General features: G+C 39.1%; 1 protein-coding gene across 3 annotated transcripts; it reads left to right on the forward strand.

Moving 5' to 3' along the window:
- Window positions 1–724: 724 nt before the first annotated feature.
- On the forward strand, window positions 725–25,555 carry csrnp3 (cysteine-serine-rich nuclear protein 3). Of its 3 annotated transcripts, XM_026144157.1 has the most exons (6): window positions 725–1,020; window positions 1,910–1,949; window positions 18,731–18,899; window positions 21,469–21,728; window positions 21,939–22,235; window positions 22,424–25,555. In XM_026144157.1, exons 3-6 carry the CDS (start codon window positions 18,737–18,739, stop codon window positions 23,567–23,569), a joined length of 1,866 nt encoding a protein of 621 aa, XP_025999942.1. In that variant the 5' UTR covers window positions 725–1,020; window positions 1,910–1,949; window positions 18,731–18,736; the 3' UTR covers window positions 23,570–25,555. The 3 variants fall into 3 exon arrangements, with proteins under 3 accessions (XP_025999942.1, XP_025999941.1, XP_025999943.1); XM_026144156.1 differs by lacking the exon at window positions 1,910–1,949; XM_026144158.1 differs by lacking the exons at window positions 725–1,020; window positions 1,910–1,949 and adding an exon at window positions 14,995–15,392.
- The last annotated feature ends 16 nt before the right edge of the window (window positions 25,556–25,571 follow it).

Raw genomic sequence — 25,571 nt, forward strand, 5'->3', positions numbered from 1 at the left:
CAGTAGTTTTGCCACAAGATGGCAGTGTGCTTGACTGATTTATATTACTTCCAACCCTCAAGAGAGCCTATGATGAGGACTTTATGATGAATATTTGATTTATTTTAATAAATTAACATAAAAATTAACAGAGCTTTTCAACTGCATCCCGCGCTGACCTGTCAGAGACCCCCTTTTTGTTTGTTTTGACGTCCTTTTCTTTTAGACCGTCTTACCTTACATAACCAAGCACAGACTAATTACATTTGAAATGCATTGGGCTACGGGTGTTTGTCAAGGCAGCTGTTTCTTTTTATAAGCCTCTTAACTCGATCAGTTTCATTACCACGTGTGACATGTTTGAAAACCATAATTATTCCACAGGCAATACATGAAGGATGTTACACAAATGCTGCAGCTGTATTAAGCTAAAAAGTCACTCTAACCCTAGCAAAGGTACATCTATATTTCTAGACTACATTTATGGTAAAATATTATATGGTTGTACACGTATTGGTGATAATAGTGTGAGAAGTGTTTAGGCTATATTTATTTTTCTTTCAGTTTTAGCATCATTTCAGGAACTCTGCCTGGATTATAAGCACTCTAATATCTCCTGATATGTTTTTCTCATCAAACACACCTTTTACGGCCACAGTCTTTCCACTGGTGACACACGGCGATTTGCATTGAGGCTCCAGTGGGCAGGCAGCAGCAGCGCTCTGCGGCTGATTCCTGGTTTATAAAACCTTGATTGGACGGAGTAAGTCACGTTGGCCGCGAAGCTGTGAGTCTGATGCTGCACCATTGTTCTCCGAGCAGCCGGAAGGAGTGCCTGTCTAAGCACCGCTGTACACCTCAGTTGTGCCGATACTTCCAGTATCATTCGGGAATCCGGGGCCGGGTTTAACGGTCTCACACTGGTGGGTGATTTCCGCAGAGGCAAAGCCGTGACATGGTGCTGGGGGCAAAACTGTGAAATCCATTGAGAAAAGGGCGTCATTGACTGACTGGATACTGATGATAGTAACGAAATGAATGGTGAGTATTATCAATCACAGGTAACAGGCCTATATTTGAACACTTGCATATTTGATGAAATTACGGACAGACGGATTATATTTGTTGCTCGCGTCTTTTTACTATTTCCTGAGGTAAATTGACGATTTTACGTTTGCCAGCTGTTTGTCAGTGCACTGGATGGTACATTTGTTTAACTACACTGGGCATCACAGCTCAACAGTCACTCTGCTTAGGACATCTGCTACAACTAAATAGCCATTAAAATTTAGGAGCGATTTAATACTTTTTCTTCAAATTAAACTGGTGTCCATTTTATTGCTCAAACGTTTTGCGCACAAAGAGTTCAGCTCAGTGTTTAGATAAAAAAAAAAAAAAAAATACTATGAGCTCCTTTTTGTGCGTCACTTTTGAGTGAGCACATGTGGGTAACACAGGCAGACTGGTATATGGCCAACTGTCCTCTCATGTGGACTGCTAGAGGAAGAGAGTCTAGTCCCCTGCAGAGCCTTGTACAGAACAGGCAGGGGAGGCAGCCAGGCTCTTCCCCTCCTTCCTCCCCAGGGATACCCCCACCTCCCCTCTGCCTCCCAACTATAAAAGGAAAGAGTAGCTCACAAAGAGATTTAGATAAAGCTCTGTCAATCATTCATATGTCAGTGCTGATATGGCAAAGTTTCCCTGGCGAAGCCTGTGTACGGCTGGTGTGATAACAACAAGAAAGGAGAAAAAAAATAGTAAATATTGTGATGCACTTTACATCAGATGATACAGCAAACTCCATAAAAACATATTTCTTAAGGGCACATTTTGTACAGTCTCTATAGATTTTCTAGCTGTCCTAAAGACAGATTAGATTTGCTGCAGAGGATCAAATACTATGCACATCTCTCGTCTTTATTCCTTACAGAACAGAAGCGGGTCGTTGCAGTCTGATATTCTAGTTAAAGGTAAGAGAAAATCTTGCTTATGCTATTTGAAACATCATATTGCCAGTTTTCACAACACATTAACATACTGGATCTGTGCCTGTGAAATAGACGGTGCTCAAAGCTCGCACAACTGTTGCTATGCTGCCACAAAAGACCCTCTAATAACAAGATATGATGTGATGTTGATGCAGACAACAGTGTTTAGTGAATACAGACAGCTGCGCTATTCTCTTTGGTTTATACTAGAGAGAGATGCCTCTGATATCACTGTGATGAAAAGGGGACATATTCTTTATAGAATATGCTATTTTTCATGTTTCGTCTTTATTTTTTCTCAATAAATCACCAATCAAAAAGAGCAAACAAAGACCTCACCATGCAGCTCTAATGTATTTGTATGTAATGCAAATCTATTCTTATTTGAACTGTCAGATTTTTTGTTTTACACCAGACTTGAACATGGCAGCATCATTATCCAGCACAGCCTTCTTTATTGTTCATCTGCCAGTATTTTTTTAGTCTTAAGTCCAAGTTTGTAGCCGTGTCCAAGCATGCGGCCATGTACTGTACATGCAACCATTTTTCATATTTGCGGTTGAGATCTGAAAGGTGAGGAGGTGGGCTTTGTGTGAGTGTGTGTGTGCATGTGTGCGAGTGTGTGTTTGGGGAATGGGGCCTCTCTTCTTGTGTCTGTGTATTTTTCTTCCTCAATCCATCTGTTTCAGACGATCAGCATCCAGTCCTCAGAGGAACAGAATTTAATTAGTACATGTGGCACAGAGTGAAAGGACACTGAAACATTAAGTAGATGTATTTACTTGTGGAAAGCTGTATCATTAAGCTGGCTTATTTGAATAACTGATTCAGCCATGCTGGTATTACATACTGTAGCACAGATGGCTAAAGCTCGATAACAGTAAATGTAGTCCATTGAAGATTCGCAGGAAAGGTGTGATGGCTTAGCAGCACTTAGAGGAGTCTCTCAGCAGGAGGCTGGTGTGGGTGAGCTGTCTGCACACAAAGTTCACATGCACGTTTAAATCTATTTTGTGTCCTTTTAACAGCAAGAATTTGTGGCTTTAAATTTGACCTTAAGGTTAGGCGAGATGTTCTGAGTTGGGTTAAGGGTCAAACTCTAAGCTGTTGCATTGAGGATTAACAAGTTTGTGGGTTGTTGGTTTTTTAAAAAGTATTTGTTAAACAAAAATCAAAGAATATGCTGAAATTCGAAATGTATTATTTTGCTTTTCAGTCCTCTCATTCCTGTTCATTCTTCATTAACATCGTAATTTTTGGACTATGTGCAGTTCTTTCTCTCTTTTTTTTTTTCTATTTTCCAAGGTTTCCGAAATATCTGAAAAATATCTGTTTCACCCTCCCATTCCCATCAGGCTAAACACTAAATTTAAATTTAAAATAACACTCTCAAAATAAATACATTACTTTATACATAAACTACATCTTGATGCAGCTCATTTACCATATACGGACACACTAGACAGCCTTTCCTTAGTTGCCACACAAACAGAAGATATAAAAGGTGTGTGTACATTGCAGGAATTAGAAAATGTAACATTTTTTGGTGTCTTTATTGTATGTTATACACAGTTTACCTTCTGGCAACAAAAACCAATTGGCTTACTCAGTAATTCTGCCTCCCAATGTGTTTTTCATTAATTGCACGTGTTAATTGATGCCTCTCTTCTTCACAAACACAGAATTTAAATCATAACATCGACAGCTTGTATAGAAAGAATGGAGTCTGAACTAATATCAACCTTTTAGATTACATAGCAGCTTTGTGTCCCTCAGCAGGGTTTGTGGTTCCAATTTAGAAGCTTTTGAAGTGATTTTTTTGTGTGTGTCTTTGGCTCCTTCCTGGCTGCGCTGTGCCGAGTTTTCACGGTTCAGGATTGTGCTCTCTTGAGATGTTGCCATGACACCTATTTGGAATCTTTTGTCTGTCGCCAGCTAATCGAATGTCAAGAAAAAAAAAAAGAAGACGCATCTTTCTGGCTTAATGAGTTTTATTTGTTAGTGAAAAGTAAACCATTGCATAAATGCTTTTATATATCCAGTGTGAACGCAGCCATTTCAACAGAATTAAGTGAATTAAGTAAGCCTGTAATTATGTGCTTTAACTTTACATTTCATTTTATTACTACAGGATATATTTCAGTTTTAATTGAAAATAAATGCTGTTTTTTAATGTAAAACGACAATTGAAAAGAGAAAACAATCATTTCCAAATCATTAAGAGGCTACGTTTACATGAAAATGGTGGAAAAATGTAGCAAATGTAGAAATTAAGAAATGGTGATGTTTAATAAAAAAAGAAAAAAAGAAAAAGTTTTTTAAAGTTGAGACTTTGGCATGTTTGCGTCTGTGTTGCATCATCTCTCTGAACTGAAGAAACCAATTCCTGTACTTTTAAAAGCAAAATGTTTCCCTATTTTTGCTTGATATAGCTTTTCAGCTGCTCGAAAGCTCAGCAGTCCTTTGGAGCAGTTTTCATTTCATAATATTGTGAATGGCTGACAGGTGACAGGCTGGATTAGCACCTTGACACACAATGTGCTTTGGTATTGTCCCGCATACTAAAATAAGCAAGGCCTTACTTGTATAAGACATTTGGATGGCAGCATATGTGCTTGATATAATTCAGCATTACCTGGTGCTATCACATATGTGTACAGTAAAGTGCCCCTCCTATACGCACTAACGCACCATCACATAGCAGCAGTGACTTCTAAACTATGGGATATTGCCAACCTCTCGTGGGGAGAGCGCCTCCATAATTTTTAAATGAATGACTTATATTTATATTTATTTCTTTGCTTGTTGGAGTGTTTTGAGGATGTAGTTACAAGCTTTGTTTACTGATAGTTACATCAGGTATGTATCTGTGTGATTTGTTGGCTCTTTCTCAACTTGTGAGAAATGTGTTGCTGGCTTCAATTTTAAAATGAGCACCCATCCAAATATTTTCTTCTGCTTATACAATTTAGGATTGCAGTAGAACCGAATCCTGTCACAGCGCAAGAGGCAGGGTACACTCTGGACAGGCTGCCAGTCTGTTGTAAGGCTAACACAGAGACCGACAAGCATGCACACCTATGGTCAATTCAGAATCACCAATTAGCCTAACAAGCATGTGTTTGGAGTGGTGTGATTGGCTGAGGAACTCGCACAGGCACAGGGAGAACATGAAGAAATGCCCTAACTGGCATCTTGATTCAAACCCAGGATCTTCTTTTTCTAGGGCATTAGTGCTAACCACTGCACCACCATACTGCATGAGCATGTATTTTACATATAAAACCCAATATGGTGTCTTTGTGCTATTTTTGCTTATAAAGCTGGTTTAAATCATTTGCATATTATCTGTTCCTATAATTGTGAATGGCAGAATCTAGAATATAAATGTTTTTATGTCAAAAGGTGGGAACTACATGTGACTAGCAATACACATTCACTAGTCACTTTGTTAAGTACACTTTGCTAGTACCAGCTGGACCCTCTTCAGAATTCTTTGTGGCGTTCAGCACAGTGCTGGAAAACTTCCTCAGAGATTTTGGTCCATACTGATATGAGAGCATTGCTATAGAGAGCTGCTATAGATTTATTGGTTGCGTGTCCATGACGCAAATCTATGGTTCCATCACATCCAAAAGATGCTCTGCTGGAGGGACTGTGATAAGATGATTTGAGCTTCATGGTGCTTTATCCTGCTGAAAGCAGCTATCATTAGATGGGTACACTGTGGTTATAAAGGGATGGATGGTCAGCAACAGTACTCAGAGAGGCTGTGGCATTTAAACAATGCTCAGTTGGTACTAAGAGGGCCAAAGTATGCCCAAAAAAATATCCCCCACATTACACCACTACCATCTGAATATTGCAGCAGAACTCTTCAGAGACTCATCAGACCAGGCAACATTTTGTCAAGCTTCTGTTGTCCAATTTTGGTCTGAATTGTAGCTTCAGTTCCCTGTTTTTAGCTGATAAGAATGGCAAACGATGTGTCTTCTGCTGCATGATGCAGTGAGTTGCTGCCATGTGATTGGCTGATTAGATATTTGTGTTTAATAACAGTTGAACTGGTGTACATAAGACAGCATCTGTGAATGGATGTCTGTAGTGGAGTTACTCTCAGTAAAGGCTAGGATATATTATTTGAACTATATATTATAAATTAAATGTGTTATATAAGAATTTATAATCCTAACTAACAATACCTTAAAACATAATTTAATTAGGTGTGTATCCTGGATGCTAATTAATACATATTTCTATCAAGAGATATTTTGTGTCATTTTTTTTTTTCTTTTACTCAAAGTCACCGCATATAGTAATCGCATTCAAAGCTGGCCTACTTAACCGTTTTTCTCAGATAACAGTGAATGTTTTGCATATAAAAAAATATTCAAGATCTCAACATGATACTGGCTATATATAAATGATAAGGCTTGTCTGCAGAATATGAACTCCACATCCCACAGCTTTCCCAGCCTGCGTGAAAGATAAAAGCAGCCCTGTCTCTATGAAATGCTTCGGCAGCTCTGTGTCTGCCAACAAACCGGCTTTTGCGAACTTTCAGGAGGCATGGGAAAATACAGTCATAAATAAAATATAGAGGCATGAATAATTTAGCTCATCATTGTGATTGACGTGAGGGTGAGGGTACCTGATTGTGCCTCCACTGCGTGAGACTTGAATTACAGCAAATCAAAACATCAGTCTGAATGTGGAGCGTCTTCGTCTTCATACTTGTCTGCTGTGCTGTGTTTTGATCATTAACACTAAACAACAACAACAACAAAAGGAGTTATCGTGAGATGTTTTCTTAAAGATTCAATTTCAGTTCAGTCCTGTAGTTTTGCTTTATTAAAACACTGTTAATACTGTTTGGTGTGAAGCTCCCATGAAGCTATACCTAGAATATTCCCAACAGTAATTTGCAACAATAATAATTACAGTCATTCGTATGACTGCCAATTATTTCCACCTCTTTGTGACTGAACAGTGGTGCAATTTAAATGTGCTACATTAGAGCACCCTTTTCTGTCGACCCATGCGTTTAATCAGGATCCATGCTTCCTGTATTCTTGTACAAGGAGGAAGAACGGATCAATGATTCCCAACATCGGGTTGTACTGTAGCTGCAGAGGCTGCAGCAGGCATCATCAGGCTGTAGCTCCTCCGTGTGCTGAGTGCTGAGCAGTGGGCTACACTCCCTCTCCCCTTACCCTGCCTTTCCCCTCTCTTTCTTCTAACTCCCCCCCCCCCCCCCCCCTCTTTTTTTTTTCATGTGTGTGAAGCAGATCTGTCTGCAGCCCGAGGCAAGTGCAAGTTAACAAATGTACAGAGCGCATGCGAAGTCTCATTTGCATAAATCTGTAGATGTCGCAACATTTCCTTAAACGAATTCCCTTGTGTTTAATTGGGGATATTTTTTTTTCTCCCCACCTCATGTGCATTCTTGTGTACGTCTTTCAAAGATGATTGAGAATGCGAACGACTCTATTTGACAACGGATCAATTATTTGCAAAATTTGTCCACCTGACCTTTATTGCACCGCAATGGAAAAATTATGAGATGTTTGCTTACTGCTCTGCACCTAACCTGTGTCATGGCAGACCAACTGCAAATATAACAAAGCTCAAGCTTGACTGCAGCGTTTGCACATCATTTTTTTTATATGTTAAACAGCTCCATGATCTAAGAGAGTTCCACTATATAAAAAAGACAACTTATAATGACTTGTTTTCTTTTTCTGTTAACATTTAGTTCTTTTTTTTTTTTTTTTTTTATTCTAACCACCCACTGTATTGATTATGTTTGGTGTGTGATCCCCGTGACTGTGTGGTCTCCAAGTACAGAATGGAAATTAGTATGTTTATTACTGAGGGTGTTTATTTAGGACAAACGACACTTCACCCCACACAAAAATATTCTACTGTATTCTCTAATCTAGAAAACGTTTTAAAAAATAGGAATATGTGAGCATTGCGTTTGTGTCACTCGGTGGCAGGGATCCTCCACTGACATCATCTGTAGCTGTATAATCATCGAGGCCACAGCCTCTCCTCAGGGGAGTCCAGCTGAGACCTGGTCTCTCTCTCTTTCTGCCTCTATCTATTTATTCCTCTCTCTTTCTTTGCCAAGCTTTCTTTCTCTGTTTCAAGGTTGCCGTTTATGGTTGAGTGTGACACCAGTGATAGATGACTTCGAACACAACATCAGACTGCCTGCATGGCTGAGGATCTTTTGTGGTTTCGGGATTTTTCTGTGCTTTGTGATCCCCCTCAATTGGTTCTGCTGGAATGCTCCCTCAGTCACCCAGACAGAGTTTGCTGCAATGAAAATAAATGTATCTGATAATCAAGAAAGAAAGATGGAAAGGAAAAAAAAATGAATAAAACGATCTGCCAAGCCATCTGGGCTGTATAAATGTGGACTTCATCACTGCGGAAATTCTAGTAGGCTGTGATGCTACCAGCCATATTGAATATCATGGGCATTTTATGGATGCAGACGGAATAAGAAAGCAAGATTTCCTAGCGTATATGCGGTCTATACTCACCCAACCTTTCCCCTATTAACCCATTTGGCAACCTTTGTATGTGTATGTGTCATTAAGGCAGCTTTTTGTCAAAATTAGCCTTAGCCTATATAACTTTATTATCTGGCCATTTCACAAGAATCACATTTTTGGCTTCTTGACTATTGTCAATCCAATCTGCACTTGTCTTTTTGGTTTCTGCCAACTCCTATTATAAAAAAAGGCCTGTACTGGCTATTGCACTGATTACACTCTGTAATCATTTTGATTCCAGTAAAACTGTAAGTAAGTAGAACAGCCACGGGACATTTCTGTGTATACCACAAAACATAAAAGCTCAAAAATGCTTAAAAAAGCTTTTCAGTGTATGTGCCCACTGAGCAGTCATAGAAATGAACAGTGTACCATTTTGGATCTTGGTTTCAGTTTTTCTTTATTAATCTTTGGTGTGTGCTCTTTGCATATAGAGGTAATTATCTCCTTCAACTTACATATGCATGTCACTCAGTGGTTAAGTAGTTAAGTTGCAGAAAAGTCAAGTTGTTAGAAAAGACTGTCAAAATGACAATCACAGTCTAACCTTAATCAACCGGTTGTGGTACACTGTATTGTGCTAATACAAATTGTTCCACGAATCAACTAAGAGAGACTTATTCTGCGTTGAAACTATGGGTTCCACTGCAGATGTGGTGGTGATGTAACATCGATCTGCCTTGTCTGCTGCTTGATGTTGGAGTCATCCATCATTCAGTATTGTTTCTTTATGAACTATTCTCCATTAAGATGTGCTTTTCCAGTGATTCCATCAGTGCCGATGTGCATATTTCGTGGTGCGTTGATCTTTGCATTCTTTGCAGATGTGAGTGGGGTACCTACCTTATCTGGTGTTTTTTCATTTTGTCTTTTCTTAGCAAATACTTTTCTTTCTACGCTTTTTATTTTATTTATTTATTTTATTTTATTTAGAAAGAGGGGCACTACATATTAATGAACATTTTAACAAATGTAAATATGCCAGATTATAGCCTTGGACTAATTTCCATCTGCAGACCCTCTGGCAGGTTGGTGTTAAACACAAGTTAGTAAAAACATACAGAGACACTATTTACAGGTCATGTGACAAGGACAAAAGCGGTGATCACATTATACTAGAACAAACAATGACAAGAAGAGTGGACACAGAGGACAATATAGATAACAATAACGGAAACACATCAATTATATTGCACAAACCCCAGTATTGCACATGCCCTGACTGTCCTGATATTGCACTGACCCATTACACTAATAGTTGTTTCCCTTTTTGTAATACACTAACTCTTTTTCACGTCCAATATAAAGCATGATTATTAAACATGATCACATGTTTGTGTGTCCCTCAGCCGCCCTTTTAAGTGACTCTTAAAGAGGGGTGACTTGTACTTTCCCTCACTGACAGTGGAAGACTATTCCAGAAGCTCACTCCCTGATATGACAGAGCATTGTGTGAAAAGGTGGTCCGTCTAAATGTCAATTCACAATCACCTCTAACAGTGGCTCGAGTCAGTCGAGACCCGGCAACACTGTTAGACTTTTGTTTAATAAAATCACTTATTGGTGGAGGCGCCAGACCACGTATAGCTTCGTATATTAGACAGGCAATCTTAAATAATTTGAAATTGGTAAAATTTAGAAACTTGTATTTATCTAAAATTTGACAATGGTGATATGAAAAAGTTTTTTGTTTTTTTTTTAATCTAATATTTTCAATGCTCTTTTGTAGCATACTTTGATTGGCCCAATAGCAGCAAAGCTCGTATAAGACCAACTTGTAATACAGTATTCAATATGAGCCGGTATCATAGAGTGCAGGAATGTAATCGCTGTGTCTGTTAATGATGTGTGGTTATGTCTAAAGTTCTGTATATTAACATTTATAGTTTTTACCACTTTTTTAACGTGTTTTAAGGATAATTTTGAGTCTAGTAGCACTCCCAAATACTTAAATTCCTCAACATTAATTAGTTCTTGTGCACCCAAGCAAACTTTTTTCTTTTAGGTTTACTAAAAAACACTGACATGGTCTTTTTAACATTAAGGCACAGGCATGTGTCATTCAGCCATTTTTGTAAATCATGTAATGCCAATGAAAGCTGATGGGCTGCATCATCAGCAGTTTTGGCTTGTGTAAAAATTACCGTATCATCAGCATACATAATCGTGTCCATATTTTTGCACACATTGGGCAAGTCATTTATATAAAGTGAAAATAACAGGGGGCCTAGAATTGAACCCTGAGGGACACCTTGCGTACAGGGTGACTTGCTATTCTTTATTCTTTATTCTTTTTGCAACACATAACAGTGGTAGTGCTTGCTTATGCACCCTCACATCAATTGTCAGTATTAGCTTTGGAGGCAAACTGCTAACTACTTGGATATGAAGCTATACTGAAAATTTGAATCTACTCAACATATTGTTTTTATTGTTGTTTGCCTTTGGAAAAGCAAAATGGAAGCACTGAAGTGCTTGTTGTGAATGACAGTAGATAACATTGTGATCTGCCCTGCTGGTACACCTGAGGGAGATACTTGGTCATTGTTGATCTCGACAGGCTGAAGAATCAACCATCTGGTCTTTATGTATTTGAACATACTGTGAAATAGTTCTGTTGGGTGCCAAGAAGGATAATGACTATGATGAAGGTGATGAACAAGGTGGGTGCAATAATTCATCCTTGGTTCACTCTATTTTCCTCAAATAAACGTTGTGATTCATGGCCACCGTTGCCAATGAATTGTTGATATGTTTTCATGAAGACAGACAGTTCAAAGCCAAATGTTTTAGTAAGATTACTGAAGAATTTATGTAATTGTTAGTTTTAAATGTTGGATGTTAACTGAAAACATGCATATCCAGGTCTTGTCTGCAAGGCCCTGGCAACAGTGATTTGCCTACTTAAAGCAGGACTTTATATATACTTTATATATTATATATATTTATATATATATATATATATATATATATATATATATATATATATATATATATATATATATATATATATATATAAATAAAATTATTATTATTTTTTTTTTTCAGTTTCTTTTATTCTTCAGTTTCCTACATTTAGATAAATGAAAAAGGCTGTTGGAGTCATAGCAAATATAGGTCACCACCACTGGTGCAATGGTGTAACAAATGCCAACTCTGTGGCTTATTTTATGTAATAGAAGAGCATATACAGTATCCATAATGCTCATGGGTAAATCATTAAAGGAATATAGATAAGGCTGTAAATGGCATATTTCATGAAACATTCTCTAGAAAGTGATAATAAGAACAGCTAAAACTAATAATTGTATGTGTATGAATTATAACAATAGGACATATTTTTATTGTTGCAGCCAAAATATTACTTGTATTTTGTTATGACATGTTATGTTCTGACAAAACAAAAACAAAATTTGGAAATGGGATAGGTTGGTTAGTTTCTTTGTTCCCATTTTCAGAAAGAAGCTGGTAAAGTAGAAAATATAGCTAAACATGCTGCAAAGATAAGACATCCATGGCATCCAGGTTGAAGAAGTCCTGATTTTTATAAGTTGCTGTGTCAGTGTTTTCAGGTTACTTATTCTAGCAATGATAGAAGAGTAATGAGGTGGCTAGTGGTCCCATCATAGCAAGGAATTTCAGGGTTTGAATAGACTGGGTGGCTGAGGCTTTCTGTGTAGAGTGCGCATGGGTTCTCTCCGGGAACTCCTGCTTCCTCCCACAGTCCAGAGACATGACTTTTAGGCTAATTGGTGATTCTGAAGTGGCCGTAGGCGTGAATGATTCTCTGTCTTTCTGTGTTAGCCCTGTGATAGAATGGCAACCTGTAAAGAATGTACTGCGCCGCTCGTCCAGTGACAGCTGGGACAGACTCCAGACCCCCCACAACCGTAAATTGAATAAGCAGAAGAAAATGGATCAATTGATGGAGTAAACCACTGTAATGAAATATGTCAAAGGTTTTGTAAAGCTTTTGTTTAAGAGAGGAATCTTGCTTTATTATTAATAAATAGATATTACACCCACTGGTAGAAGTAGTATACTCTGGTATTGTAAAAGAACTTTAATTTAAAAAAATATATATATATACATAAATACCGAAGGTGTAAATGTGATTTATTTAAAATTCATGTTGGATTTGAATAAGATAAAACCTGATGTAGGTATATCACCACTTGCCTCTTTTACAGAAATATATTAATATCGATGTTTTTTAAGTTACAATGGAAAAGATGGTACATTTAGTAGCTTTGCTTTCAAGACTTGCTTTGCAACACAGAATTCGATGCCAGCAGGCATAAATCAGTGTTTCTCATGTGCCCACCTATCAATATAACAATATATGCCAAGTCATTGACATTTATTTTCTCAGAGTCGTTAGCAGAGCAATCATTTTTATATTTAACAAAGTATGAGGATAAGTAGTTCAGGCTTTCCATTAGTATGCTCATTTATATCAAAGAAGAGCATATACGGTTAGATGCAGTTTTCCAGTTCAGTACAGTAACCATGCAATGGATGCGATCCATGTTTTAAAAAATGAGAAACTTATCTCAATCAAGGAAAATGAAGGCAGCAAAATATAAAATGACAGATTTAAAAATGAATGAACGTTCTTATTGTTGTCCTGCTTTTAGAAGAAGGCAGTTAAGAATTAGAAATATTGCTTTTTCACCAGACTGTGGTCTTACTGGGTTTATTAGATTGAACAGGTCACCCTGTTGTTGTGTCTGTGTGTTACTTGTACCTTTTTACTGGTGCAGTTGTTAAAATGCTTGCTTGTTTATTGGTCCTTCTAATTCAACCATAATGGCGAACTGTAATCTCTGAGTGCATTGTTGAAGTCTGCACTGTTGGTACTCTTCCTCTGGCTTCCTTTCTGCAGTAAGTAACCACATATAAAAAAAATGAGCCAATTCAATGACCACTTCCATTCTAGAAAAAGATTTTGACCGTCAATATCAATCCTCAGTGTAATCACTCTAATACTACTACTAATGCAGCTACTGCTGTTTTCCATAGTGTAGCATGTTATATGGTAAGGGAAAAATCATCAATCAGGTCTTAAAACATCACCAAAACATTATACAATAACAAAACGTGTTCCTTATTAAGTAGTATGTGAGTTTATAGTTATAAAAGTCATAAAATACCAATTGTGGTCTTTGAATGTGCATGAAAATAATGTGGCAGAGTATGGAAGAAAGAGGTGAGGAGACAACAGATCTGTAGAGTAGGAGGAGCACAGTGCTGTCAAGCTGAGGTTCAGCGAGGACACAGATGACGATACAAAAAATTGCAGGAGCAGATTAGTTCTGTTTCCTTGAATTCACATCAAAGAAACAGCAGAAACTCACTGACGTGATATTATCAACTAATAAGTTTAATTGAAACCGTATAAACTAACTCAGTATTTAAATAATATCCACTTCATAGCTTAAAAAAGCTGAGGAGTATGAGGATTTCTTTAATATTGTCAATGATGCAAACAATGTTGCTAACTCAATATTTCCACCATTTGTCTGTCCTGTGGTTGTAGATTTTCAGAGTCTATAACATACTATTATTTCCACTGCACTGTATGTGGGGTTTGTGTCTAGAAATAGCTGTTTGTTTTACGATCTCGATACTGTATTATCTGGGAGGGAAAAAAGCCTCTTGTCTTAAAACTATCCCGTAAGAGGAAGTGCAGGACTTTTATGTTGATATACGATCCTTTTGAGTGCGAGAATGATGTTTTGGCTCCTCGACTGCACTAGCCGAGGCCTCACTGACTCTTCAGCAGAACTTCCTGGCATAGGAAGTGTTAGGAGCACGCTCTCTACAGCACTGACAAATCTTGTTTCCTGTGGATCTCACTTGTCAGCCTCTTTCAGGTACACAGCATCTTTATAGCTCCAAGCTACTTGCAGACAGATAACGATCTATTTTTGCTACCTTTATCCAGGATAGTCTTTACAAATCAGCACATTTTGATTGTGTAGCTTAATGCTTTCTTTTCCCATCTTTCTCTGCTGTGTTGTTCTTGGCATTGAACACTTCCTCTTTTCCTTTTTGTTGCCTCACTCTGTTTCTTTTTCGTCTCTCCCTCCCTCCACCTCTTCCTCGTTATCCTTCTCCCCCTCACCCTTCCCTTCTCGATATGCTCTCTGCATTTCCCCCCCCCATCCCATTTTCCCACTGGCCAGCATCTTTCACATAGCCCCCCCCCACCACACCACCGACCCTTATAAATTTCTCCCATATTTTTTCATTCTCCTTTTTACTCTTTTTACCCCTCATACTTCTCCCACCTCACTCCCTGCTCCCTGCCCCCTCCTCTCTCCAGCTCATGTTGGTAAAAATATCTGCAGACAGCAGGAGCAGAGGCACGCCTGACTCTCTCCCCCTCCCTCCCTCCCCCCTCCTCTCTCTCTCTCAGACATCCCACCCATGTGATCTCACAGACTGCCTCTGCTCTGCTCCACTCTTCTCCAGTCAGGCTCCTGCCTTTCAGCCGGCTGCAGCTAATGAGCCTTTGTGTGGCCAAAAAAGACAGCAAGAGACAGAGAAAGAGAAGAAGAGAGAGAGAGAGAGAGAGAGAGGCAGTTAAAATGAGATAGACTGTCATCTTGCAACAATAAAGCATACGGTACCGACAGTGCAGTCAGAACAGGAAAATTACCAGTCTGTCTCACACTCCTGCACCCTTTTTTCTCATGCCTGTGGAGCTCAGGGGTCGTTGCAAGTCAGTGGACTGAAACAAAATGGGACTCTCTTCATTCATCATGTTTCACTTTTTTTGAATAGCCACATTTGTGACTGTGCTGCTGTACTGCTGTGAGAAGAGGTGAACGGAGTCACACTCAGCCAGTGGATACAGGTCAGTTGTTCCTGTGAGGGGGCAGGCCATGCACAGAAGTGAAATGTGGCCACTGTAGGATTGATGTGTCATGACTTGCTCCAGATGCCACAGGCTTATTGGCATCACTTGGGATGAGTGTTTTGAGCTTTGCGTTGTCAAATCGGCTTATTGTTATTGTGGGAACCTTGTGAATGATGATGGGTAAATAATTGTATTCATAATGCAAGTGTGCTACAGTGCTGTGCGCGCAGCTGATTAAGGATAAGAGTTGGGTTCCACAGTTGATGTGTGTGCCGACAGAGGCAAACACAGGGAGGGGCTTTCCAAGCTGGCTTTTTTGCTGCATTATTTTCTCTGGGATTTTCTCTCTTGTACCATAGTGTGTGCTGCCCAGCCATGATTAGTGGTAAGGCAACAGTGAAGACAAAGAAAGAGCTGTTGGAGAGCAGCAACCATCTCTGTTTTTTATTTAGCCACGATGAGAGAGGTTCACCCCATGTTACCCACAGCTCTGTGGTTTATGATGTCATTTGTATGCAGTGTTAAGATTTTAACTTTTCATGCTATCACAGCTGAATACAGATGAACTATTATACACTCGTCTGAAGGAGAAACTGTGTATAAATGCATCAGCAGAATTTGCTTAAATATTAACTTCATTCTCTAACGTCAGAGTTTTATTGTACACAGTATGTTAGACTGGAAACATTGCCATATGGGAAAGCACTAGTTGTGAGAGTACATTAGAATCTCCATGGAAACCACTTTTGGTATCAAAGCCTAGTGCAGCCTTATCTATGGGCTAAGCATACGAATAGGTTTCCAACAATAGTGTCTAATTAGGACCCTCAGTAGAAAATGGACTAAAATTGCACAGGTCATTTCTGGTGGAAATTTCCATTCCTGTTGACTGACAAATTAAGTGGATTGTGAAATAAACCAGTTTCTTTGCTGTTTTTGATTTGAGACCAGCAGATTCTGTTAATGAAAATGTAAAATATCACAGGGCAGGCTCGTGTAATCTAGTCTGTCTTCAGTTAATCTTATTCTTGTAATAAAAGTGAGTATTTTGATCTTGAGTTTCCTGTCAGCCATTCATTCACTTTTCTTTTTTCTTTTTTTTTTTTTTTAAATCTACAAGCTCAGGATACAGGCTCCCATTTCTATTTAAAATAAATAAATATATATTTCTCTTTGGTGAGAAATCTTTTCAGTGAGGTTACCCTGACTGACTCCTCTCCTCTTCACATTCTCCCAGATGGAGGACGCCTCACATTCCTTAGTTGTAGGTAGAGCTGTTGACTCTGGAGGTTCTCCAAATGCTGGTGTTGCCATGTCACTGCACTGAACAAGCACATCCTCCCGGGAACAATGACCCTCTTGCCTCTTGCTGGCAGTGCTAGTCCTCTCTGGGTTGCACCTCTTTCACAGGCAGCATGTCTCTCAGGCAGCATTTGCATCTGTAATGATTTGATAGCAGAGCCCAGATGAAACACTGAGGCTGTCTGTGAATGGAACTCCCCCACAAGCTGCTCTGGCAGATAGACGGAGTGGGACTGGGTGAAGATGCACACTGTCTTTACTGATTCCAGGTTCTCAGAGAGAAAGGCAGCAAGGGAAAAGCTGCCAGTCATAGCAATCCTTGCTGTGCTACTGCAGCACTATTTCACTGGCCTTATTTTGAAATGTGACAAGACGTTCCAACTACTGCTGTTAAAGCAGGGAAAACAAGTAATTTACTATGTTAAAATGTCGTTCCTAATCAATGTCATGTAAATACTGATTACCACTAAACAAGTCCTACAATGTTGCAGGTCATTAATTACACACTAAAGAATAATGGCAGGATATTTATCAAAAAAAAAGAAGGAAAAAGGAGAAACTGATAGTTATTGCAGTGTCGTAGAGCCAGTTTCTGTAATCATAATTAGTTTTATTTTATTTGACTGATGAGCTTGTTCTTGTTTATTTGTCTAATTGCATCATCACTCAGGGGAGTTAATGGACCCTCTCAGTTGACATTGAAGTGGTCTGCAACACTACAACACAGCATGACATGCTAACCACAAACAGCCAGCTGAACCTACACGCAGATAACAAACTGTGCACAACATTGCTGTCCAATATTACTGTAGAGCTCATGTTTAAAACATGTTTACATAGCAGCGCTGTGGCGGCTTTCTCTGGAAGATTTGTTGCAGTGATCATGTCTATTATTCCATTGTTGCTAATATCTTTGCGGTGCTTTATGATGCATGATTACAGAGTGCATTTTTCAACATTGTTTCAGCAGTTACAGCTTTTCACAGTATAGATTTTCACTCCAATTCGCGATGGCTCTAACTGCATTCACCTGAGGCCTTTTCTTTATCCTCTGTAGGAAGCCTTCTTTTTTTTTCCAAATAAGGGCAGAGCATTTTGAAGAGAGGAACAATTTATGCAGGAAATTGGAACATGCAAAATTGAAGTTGTTTTTTATTTTATTTTATTTTTATTGTTTTCAGGGGGTTTTTGGAGATAGTGACTGGATGTCCCAGGGTCTAGATTTTGATGGTGGACAATCAGATGAGGTGGAAAAGGAGAGGAAGAGTGATGCACGATTGACGTCTTGAAAGGGAGTGTGACAGATTACAATGACTTTATAGACCAAGGACTAAGTTTTGTTTGAAGAAGGTAGCTTACTGGACCAGAGTACCGATGTTGACATTTTTGAATGAGGTGAATCTGAACGTGTGGGAAAACAGAAGTGATGGAGGAAAACAAGAGCGGCACGATTAGCCCATAGTACAGAGGGGACTGGAAACTAGACATGAAATTGTTCTCATACTTGTACATGAAAATGAACATCTTTGGGTTTGCACTTGTATTAAAATTCCACATGCCATGTAAGTGAAAATTTTAGTGTATTCTTTTAAGAGAAAGACATCATTTTCGACCAGTGCATATATTTTTAATCACTTCTGTGTTTTATAGCAGCAATTAAATTGCAGACACCTTAGATTTTGCATATTGTACATAACTTCAACCTGCGAAGTAAAAACGCTAGACAAGCTGGTCCATTTTCTCTTTTTTTTGAACCTCTCAATCAAAGAGAGTGGAATGAACTTCCTGTAAGGAAGACATAGTATATAATTCGCAGCTTTCGTCTTTCTTTTTCTGCCCCTTTGTGCCAAGTGATCAATTGCCAGGAGAGTGCCTGGGAGCTGAGACAGTGGCAGTGGAGATTTTGTGCATGTTTGAGTAAAAGTGATGGTGGGAGAGTCTGGCTGGTTGCTAATTGAGCGAGTTGAAGATTATGAGGGCTCCGAACTGGATGTTAAATAATGTGTGGCCCCTCTGCTGTCTGTCGGTTTCAGGTGCAGATGCGGCGGGCCATGAGCGGAATACTGAAGAGGAAATTTGAGGAGGTGGAAGCCTCCTCCTCCCCGTGCTCTTCCGTGCGGGAGTCTGATGATGAGGTCTCCTACAGTGAGAGTGGGGATAGCAGCGACAGTGTCAACCCCTCTGCTTCAGGCCCTTTCACCTGTGAGTGCCTGCATCTTTTAAATTTGTGCATTATATTCAGTGACAGTAAGATTAATGTTTTCATTTTGCCTCGTGATAGACAAAGCTAAAGGACTGAAAGGGATTTTTACGCAAAATCTGAGCCAGCCTTATTTTGCAGCCTACAGTTATTGCAGGATGCTGCTCAAAGAAGACAAATGTGCATGTCTGTCGATAGCGGAATGTAATATGAATTTACAGTCATGGCTGTGCATTAGAGAGGAGAGGAGGCAAAGAGTCTGGTGCTGTAATAAAAGGGAAGCATGCACAAGCAGCCTCCCTCATTAGTAACATCATCAGTGTACTGGCCCAGCCAGAGGAAATAGCTGATTTTGTATCAAGCTGCATGAGTGCAACATTACTGGTGCTGCACATGTAAATGCAATATCTATCTAACGTATCTAAAAACAAGATTATTGTTTTAAATAATGATTGCTTATTGCAATCTAGTTTTGTTTGTTTGTTTTTAATGAGAGCAGCCCCGTTGAGAACAGACTCATGCATAGTGGGTTATGCATTATTAATTGTTTGAAATCAGCTGACTGATCAGTTAATTGTTTAGTCTTTAAAATAGATAAAACAATTTCTAGATCCCAGTGTAACTCTTTATTAGTCTTTTCTTAAAATATAAAATCAGCAAAAACAAAACATATTCAGTTCAAAATATATGTAAATAACAAACCCCCCAGCACATTTCTAGACAGAAAGATGAAATCATCAAATGCACTTTAAAATATTTACCTCTTTATGATGAATCCATTGAAACATTTGCAGATTATTTTTCTGTAAGTCAAGTAATGAGTTTCCTCAGCTGTAGTTTAGAGTCCAATATTAATAGGATAGGGGTGAGATACAAGTAGACAAGTGAAATGAAGAAGCCACTAAAGAAATGCAAATATAATTTTGAGCTGAGATTTTATAGGTGACTCAGAGGAGCCCCCTTGTTAAAAGATCTCACAGTATGTCTGGGCTCAAAAACGACTTTGAATAAAAGAAATCAGTCTCAGAGAAACCTATCACAAAAGACACGTCTCCTCTCCAGGTTTCAAAGGATACTGAAGTCACTTCTAATAAAGAACACGGTGCACATGTGAATCTTACGGTTAAAGACATGCGATGGAATGTGAATGAAATAGATTAAACAATACTAGGTCATTAATACTTCGGGGGATATTGAAAACATTCAGATGCTGGCTGAAAAATCTCAGTAATGTGATTCTTAAAAAAGAAAAGAGCCACATTTGGGCAGCATGTTTGTGTTCCTGTGTTTCTGCACAGTTTGCTTACTTGGTTAATTTGGTGTTACTATTATTGTTGGGTCTTCCAATATACAGCGTTTTGATGTGTGTGTTGTTGGGATTATGGTGCTATATAAATAAATAAATAAATAAATAAAAGGTAAGCCAGGTAGAAAGAAAACAATGTGAAATAAGAGTTTTTGATGATGCCTTTTTGCGTGTATGAATGACATACATAGGGACGGGGGCCGTTTCCTCAGTAAGGGAGTTTAGAGACAGAAGTTTTGTACTGCATCTCTTGAGGTTCTTCTTGGCCTCTGTGTCAACCGCAGCCGCCGGTAACCGGGGCCTCGAAGGTCAGCTAATAGCAACAAGAGAGCTGCGCACTGGGAGACAGCGCTCTTGTGAAGTAACATGCATGTAGTGATTGAGTAGCTTGGCAGACAGATGAAACACTTAAGTCCTGAGTGGCTTTGCTTTACATCCTTTGCTGTGGTGTTGGGCAGAGAAGAAGAAAAACATCTGTAGTCTGTTTCTTTTAGAGTGTCTACGAAACAGTCAGATCAGAGTCTGGGGCATTTAAAAGAAGACCTGTTAGGACAAATTTCATATATGAAATATATTCATCATATGAAATCTGATTACATAGCTCTTAACATCTTTTAATTGTTTATCTATTGTTTTTATAGGTAATGCTACTTTTCGCTTCTTCTGCTCTTCTCAGCAGTCTTGCTCTCTTAGCTCTACACGTGTAATGAAATGCATTGTCTGCTTTTGCATGGGGTGGAGAGCTGTTGGAACCAGATGGTTTCTATTTGTCCTGTCTGTCTGATAGGGGGGTGAATACTGGGAACACTGCTCCTGTGAACCAGCTCTCTCCATCTCTGGGCCAGGCAGGGGATTATTTATGCTCCAGTGTTGCCCTCTTCTCTGCACCTCCCCCTTGTAGAGCACTCCTTAAAAAGACACACTAAAGACTTGCATGCCAAGTGGAAGCACAGAGACATGATGAAAATCTGTGCTAATTCACGACATTATATGTCTATATCCATCTATAGCTATATCTCTCTATATAATAGATAGATGTAGACATATAAAAGAGAGAGGCTATTTTACATGGATGTAAAATAGTTCTACTCTCGCAGAAAAAATGGTAAAAATATATTTGAAAAAATCAGCAGTTATAAGCTCTTGAAGTAGAGCTGTAATCCTTTCCACGTGGCGTAAGTTAATTATCAAAACCATTTTACAACAAAAACAAGAATTGCATGCATACACTGTACTGTGTTCAGACTTCCTGTTTTCCTTTTCAGCTAACTCAATATTAAAGAGGGAGAAGCGCTTGCGGACGAGAAGGGTGCATTTTGAGAATGTGACAGTGTACTACTTCAGCCGACGGCAGGGCTTCACCAGCGTGCCCAGCCAGGGAGGCAGCACACTGGGCATGTCCAGCAGGCACAGCTGGATCAGGCAGTACTCCGTGGGTGAATTTGCCCTAGAGCAGAAGAGGATCCACAGAGACATGCTCAGAGACCACTTGAAGGAGGAGAAACTCAACTCAATCAAACTTAAGGTGAAAGCATTTTTATTCGTTTCTGAACAAAATCCTACCTGTAAATCTTTTTTTTTTTTACTGTGGATTTCATGACCTACATTCAGCAGATGTCATTGTTTGTGATGAATTTTTCCTGAATGATTTATCGTTTCAAATAAACCAGATTGTTGATGCTGATGTTTAGCTTATTATTTGTGCTTGAATATTTTTTCCTTTTTGTTTTTAAAGCTGACTAAGAATGGCACAGTGGAGTCTGAAGAGGCCAACACACTCACAGCAGAGGACATATCTGATGATGACATTGATCTGGACAACACAGAAGTAGACGAGTACTTCTTCCTGCAGCCTCTTACCACTAAAAAGCGTCGGGCACTGCTGCGCTCCTCTGGGGTAAAGAAGATTGATGTGGAAGAAAAACATGAACTTCGGGCTATTCGCATGTCCAGAGAGGACTGTGGCTGTGATTGCAGGGTTTTCTGTGACCCTGAGACCTGCGCCTGCAGCATTGCAGGGATCAAATGCCAGGTAAATCCTATGACACACATGCTATAGCCTCATGTTCTATTTTCTGACTTGTAAACAGAAAAAAAACATGCGGCCCATTTAAAGAGAATGTGCTTACATGAATAATTTATAGACTACATGAAAGAACTTGCTTACGTGTTATTTTAAAACAAAATCTGTACATTTTTTTTTTGCTTTTCTGCTTTCAGGTGGATCGTATGTCATTTCCATGTGGCTGCACAAAAGAAGGTTGCAGCAATTCAACTGGAAGAGTGGAGTTCAATCCCATTCGCGTCCGAACGCATTTCTTGCACACTATAATGAAACTCGAACTGGAGAAGAGTCGTGAGCAGCAGCAGCCGTCCCCAACCAACGGGTACCACGGCGAAGCAAGCGACCTGGGAAGTGGAAACCCTTTTGCTCAATCACAGCACAGGCTGGAGTACTCTCTGTCAGATGCAGTTCCACAGGCGGCCAGCATGCACCTTCAAGCTGCAGACGACATGGAGGAGACACTAGATGATGAAGACGAGGAAGAAGATGAAGAGGACGAGGAGGAGGAGGAAGAGGAAAACGACGAAGATGAGGACGATGAGGAGGACAGTAGCAGCGTTTGCAGCGGGCTGTCTGATTCCAGCACACAAAGCTTGGCTAACAGCGACTCTGAGGACGAGGAGGGGGACGACGATGATGAAGAGAAGTCTGAGAATTTTGAAGACGACATGACGACACCGTCGGTTTCTCATACCGAAGTTGTGCCCTTATCCTCTGTGCTGTGTTACAGTGATGGCTCTGTGGGACATGACAACCACATTAATGGGAACACTTATTTAATGAACTCCTCTCCGGCTGAGTACTATCAGCTGGGGGGCACGAGCGCCATCTCCAACGGCCAAACCAGCCAGCCTAGTGAACCTTATGGGGAAAACTTGGCATTCCAAGATCCAGTTAGTACGACCAACGGGAACGTGGCCCAGAGACCTTTCAGCGTCACTGCTGAGCAGTACACAGACTACTCTAATCATGCTGAAGAACAATACGCAGTCAATCACCATTTTACTCTGAGCGGTGGTGCCCCTACCACCCCGCTGACCTGTTATACACCTGACCCGAAGAATAAAGTTTTGTCCAAAGCGGCGTTTGAGGACCAGGCAGAAAACGAGAACCAGGCTCCATTTCAAAACTACCTGAACAATAACAATCAGAGTTCCTACAGCAGTCACAACTCATGTATGACAACTGAGCAGCCACCACAAGAGTCAAGTCTCAACGGACATTCTGACCTGACCTTACTAGCAAACAACACTAAGAACCTGCCTTTACCAGACCACTGCCCTGAGGTCACAGCCATTTAGTGTGCCTCGCCTTTTTAAGTATTCTTTAAGTAGTATTGCGTCTTCAAGAGGAACATGATCATGGCCTTTTTGGATTATCTGACCTTAAATTTCAAAGCAATTCACTGCGCCGTAATGCATTTTCAGCTGTAACTATAAAGCCACAAGTTCATTATGTAAAAGGCTTTGAGGTGCTTTTCGCTGTCTCCAGTACATCGTGTGCTTAACTGCAAAATCGAACGTATCAAAAAAAAACATCAAAGCATAATTTATGTCACGCTGTGCAATGTATCCTGTAATTTCAGATGTAAAGTTCTAGTTTTAAGCAGATATTGTACTGTAGATGGAACTTTTCTATGTCTGCTATATGTGTCAAATGTGCAAAAAAAAAGGCTTATTGTCAATTTATTTATTGTTTTTGAAGTATGTGTATACTTATTGTAAATGTTTTGATAACAATACGCATGCCGTTTTCGGAATCTCAGTGATGTTTGGGAAAAAATGCCATTGTTTTATATTTAAAAAAAAAAAGTGTTGTATACATAATGTACATTTTTCTTCTTGTTTTCGTCACAATTATATGCTTTTCTATGGTTTTGGAAAGCATGAAAAAGCCTGAAAACTTATTTGTATGTTTGGAATATGATATCAATGGAAATGTCAAAATCAATTCACAGCCTTGTTGGGGCTGTGTTGGGGTCCAGTGGCATGCAGTTGGTTTGAAATGACTTCAGTTTTCTCCCCGCTGTTTACTCTTAGAATAACACAATTAGCATGTGTCACTATAAAAGAAGATTTTTAATGTGAAGACTTTTTTTTTTTTTTTTAAATACAGGGATATTAATGAAGTCACACTTTGACATATGTCCAAAAACTATGAAATATTTATCAGTAAAATAGAATTAATTTGAACAGTAACTGGTCTAGTGGACAAAATATGTCCTCTAGAAATGTGCCAGTAATGCTTATGGGATTTCAACATTATACTGTCTAACAACTTAGATGTTTATTTACGTAAATCCCATAAAGATTTAAATTTTTGTTTTGTATGACTAATGGTTTAAACAGATTTTCCTCTTCTACAGAAAATCCTTAGTAAAATCAGCCGATGGGGCATTTCATCACTTTAACAGTGCTTTATATTTGTATTTTAAGCATTGTTTGTTTGGTTAACAATATACAGTTATTAAAACTATAAGGGGTAAACATGTTCAAGGTTGACAATCAAAACTTATTTTCAAATAGTACACAGTAGGGCTCCTGGGGTCCTGTAAGCCATCAAAAATGACAACCAGATACGGAAAGAATATTTACCAGAAATGTATAAATAACCTTTAAAATCACAGACAAGATGGAAATTGAAGTGACTGCTCAACAAGTGGAGGACTGCAATACTTCAGTAAACAGCGCTGCTGTAATGCTGGTGTTACCTTGAGCTCCCTGCTCCTGCATGAATACTGATATTTGTCCCACTTCCAAGCTGCAAATATCCGCAACATCACTATAATCAGAAGACTCGGCGCAAGAGTTTGGCTGGTTTTGTGCGACACTCGAGTAGCTGGGACCTGTCACGCCACGTGCCACGAAGGAAGTATACGGACTGCTTTCAGGAAATCGGTGGCATCGGCAAAGCCAATAGTTCTGATTAACTGTGCCAAAGCATACAGTGTGAGAAGGCTAATATGATGACATCCATGTGGGAATCCTGTGTTTGGTTTTATGTTCCAGTATTTATTACGAATGATATAATGAAATGTGTATTTATTGTGGTTTATTAAAAGTCTGTATTGAGTAAATTGCTTCTCTATCTTAAAAAAAGTCTTCTGTTTCATGCTGGTTGTGAGTTGTAAAACATCATGTGCCTGATTTATTTAATTCGATTTCGTATTCTGTGAAATGCATATGTTTTGCACAAAATGGTAATTTTTTCGTTCTCATTGTGTTTGGTTTCAAACTGTAGATAGACAACTTCACTTGACATGATCTTGAAATAAATATTAAAATTTCTTTTGTATCTAAATCA

Source organism: Astatotilapia calliptera, chromosome 16 (genome assembly GCF_900246225.1).
Source record: "Astatotilapia calliptera chromosome 16, fAstCal1.2, whole genome shotgun sequence".
Taxonomy (NCBI): domain Eukaryota; kingdom Metazoa; phylum Chordata; class Actinopteri; order Cichliformes; family Cichlidae; genus Astatotilapia; species Astatotilapia calliptera.

Excerpts from the sequence above, each read along its gene's own strand:
- csrnp3 (XM_026144156.1), top strand. Across the intron at positions 18,900-21,468 it reads TGCTTCAGGCCCTTTCACCT|CTAACTCAATATTAAAGAGG; the intron begins GTGAGTGCCTGC and ends TTTCCTTTTCAG. Across the intron at positions 21,729-21,938 it reads TCAACTCAATCAAACTTAAG|CTGACTAAGAATGGCACAGT; the intron begins GTGAAAGCATTT and ends TTGTTTTTAAAG.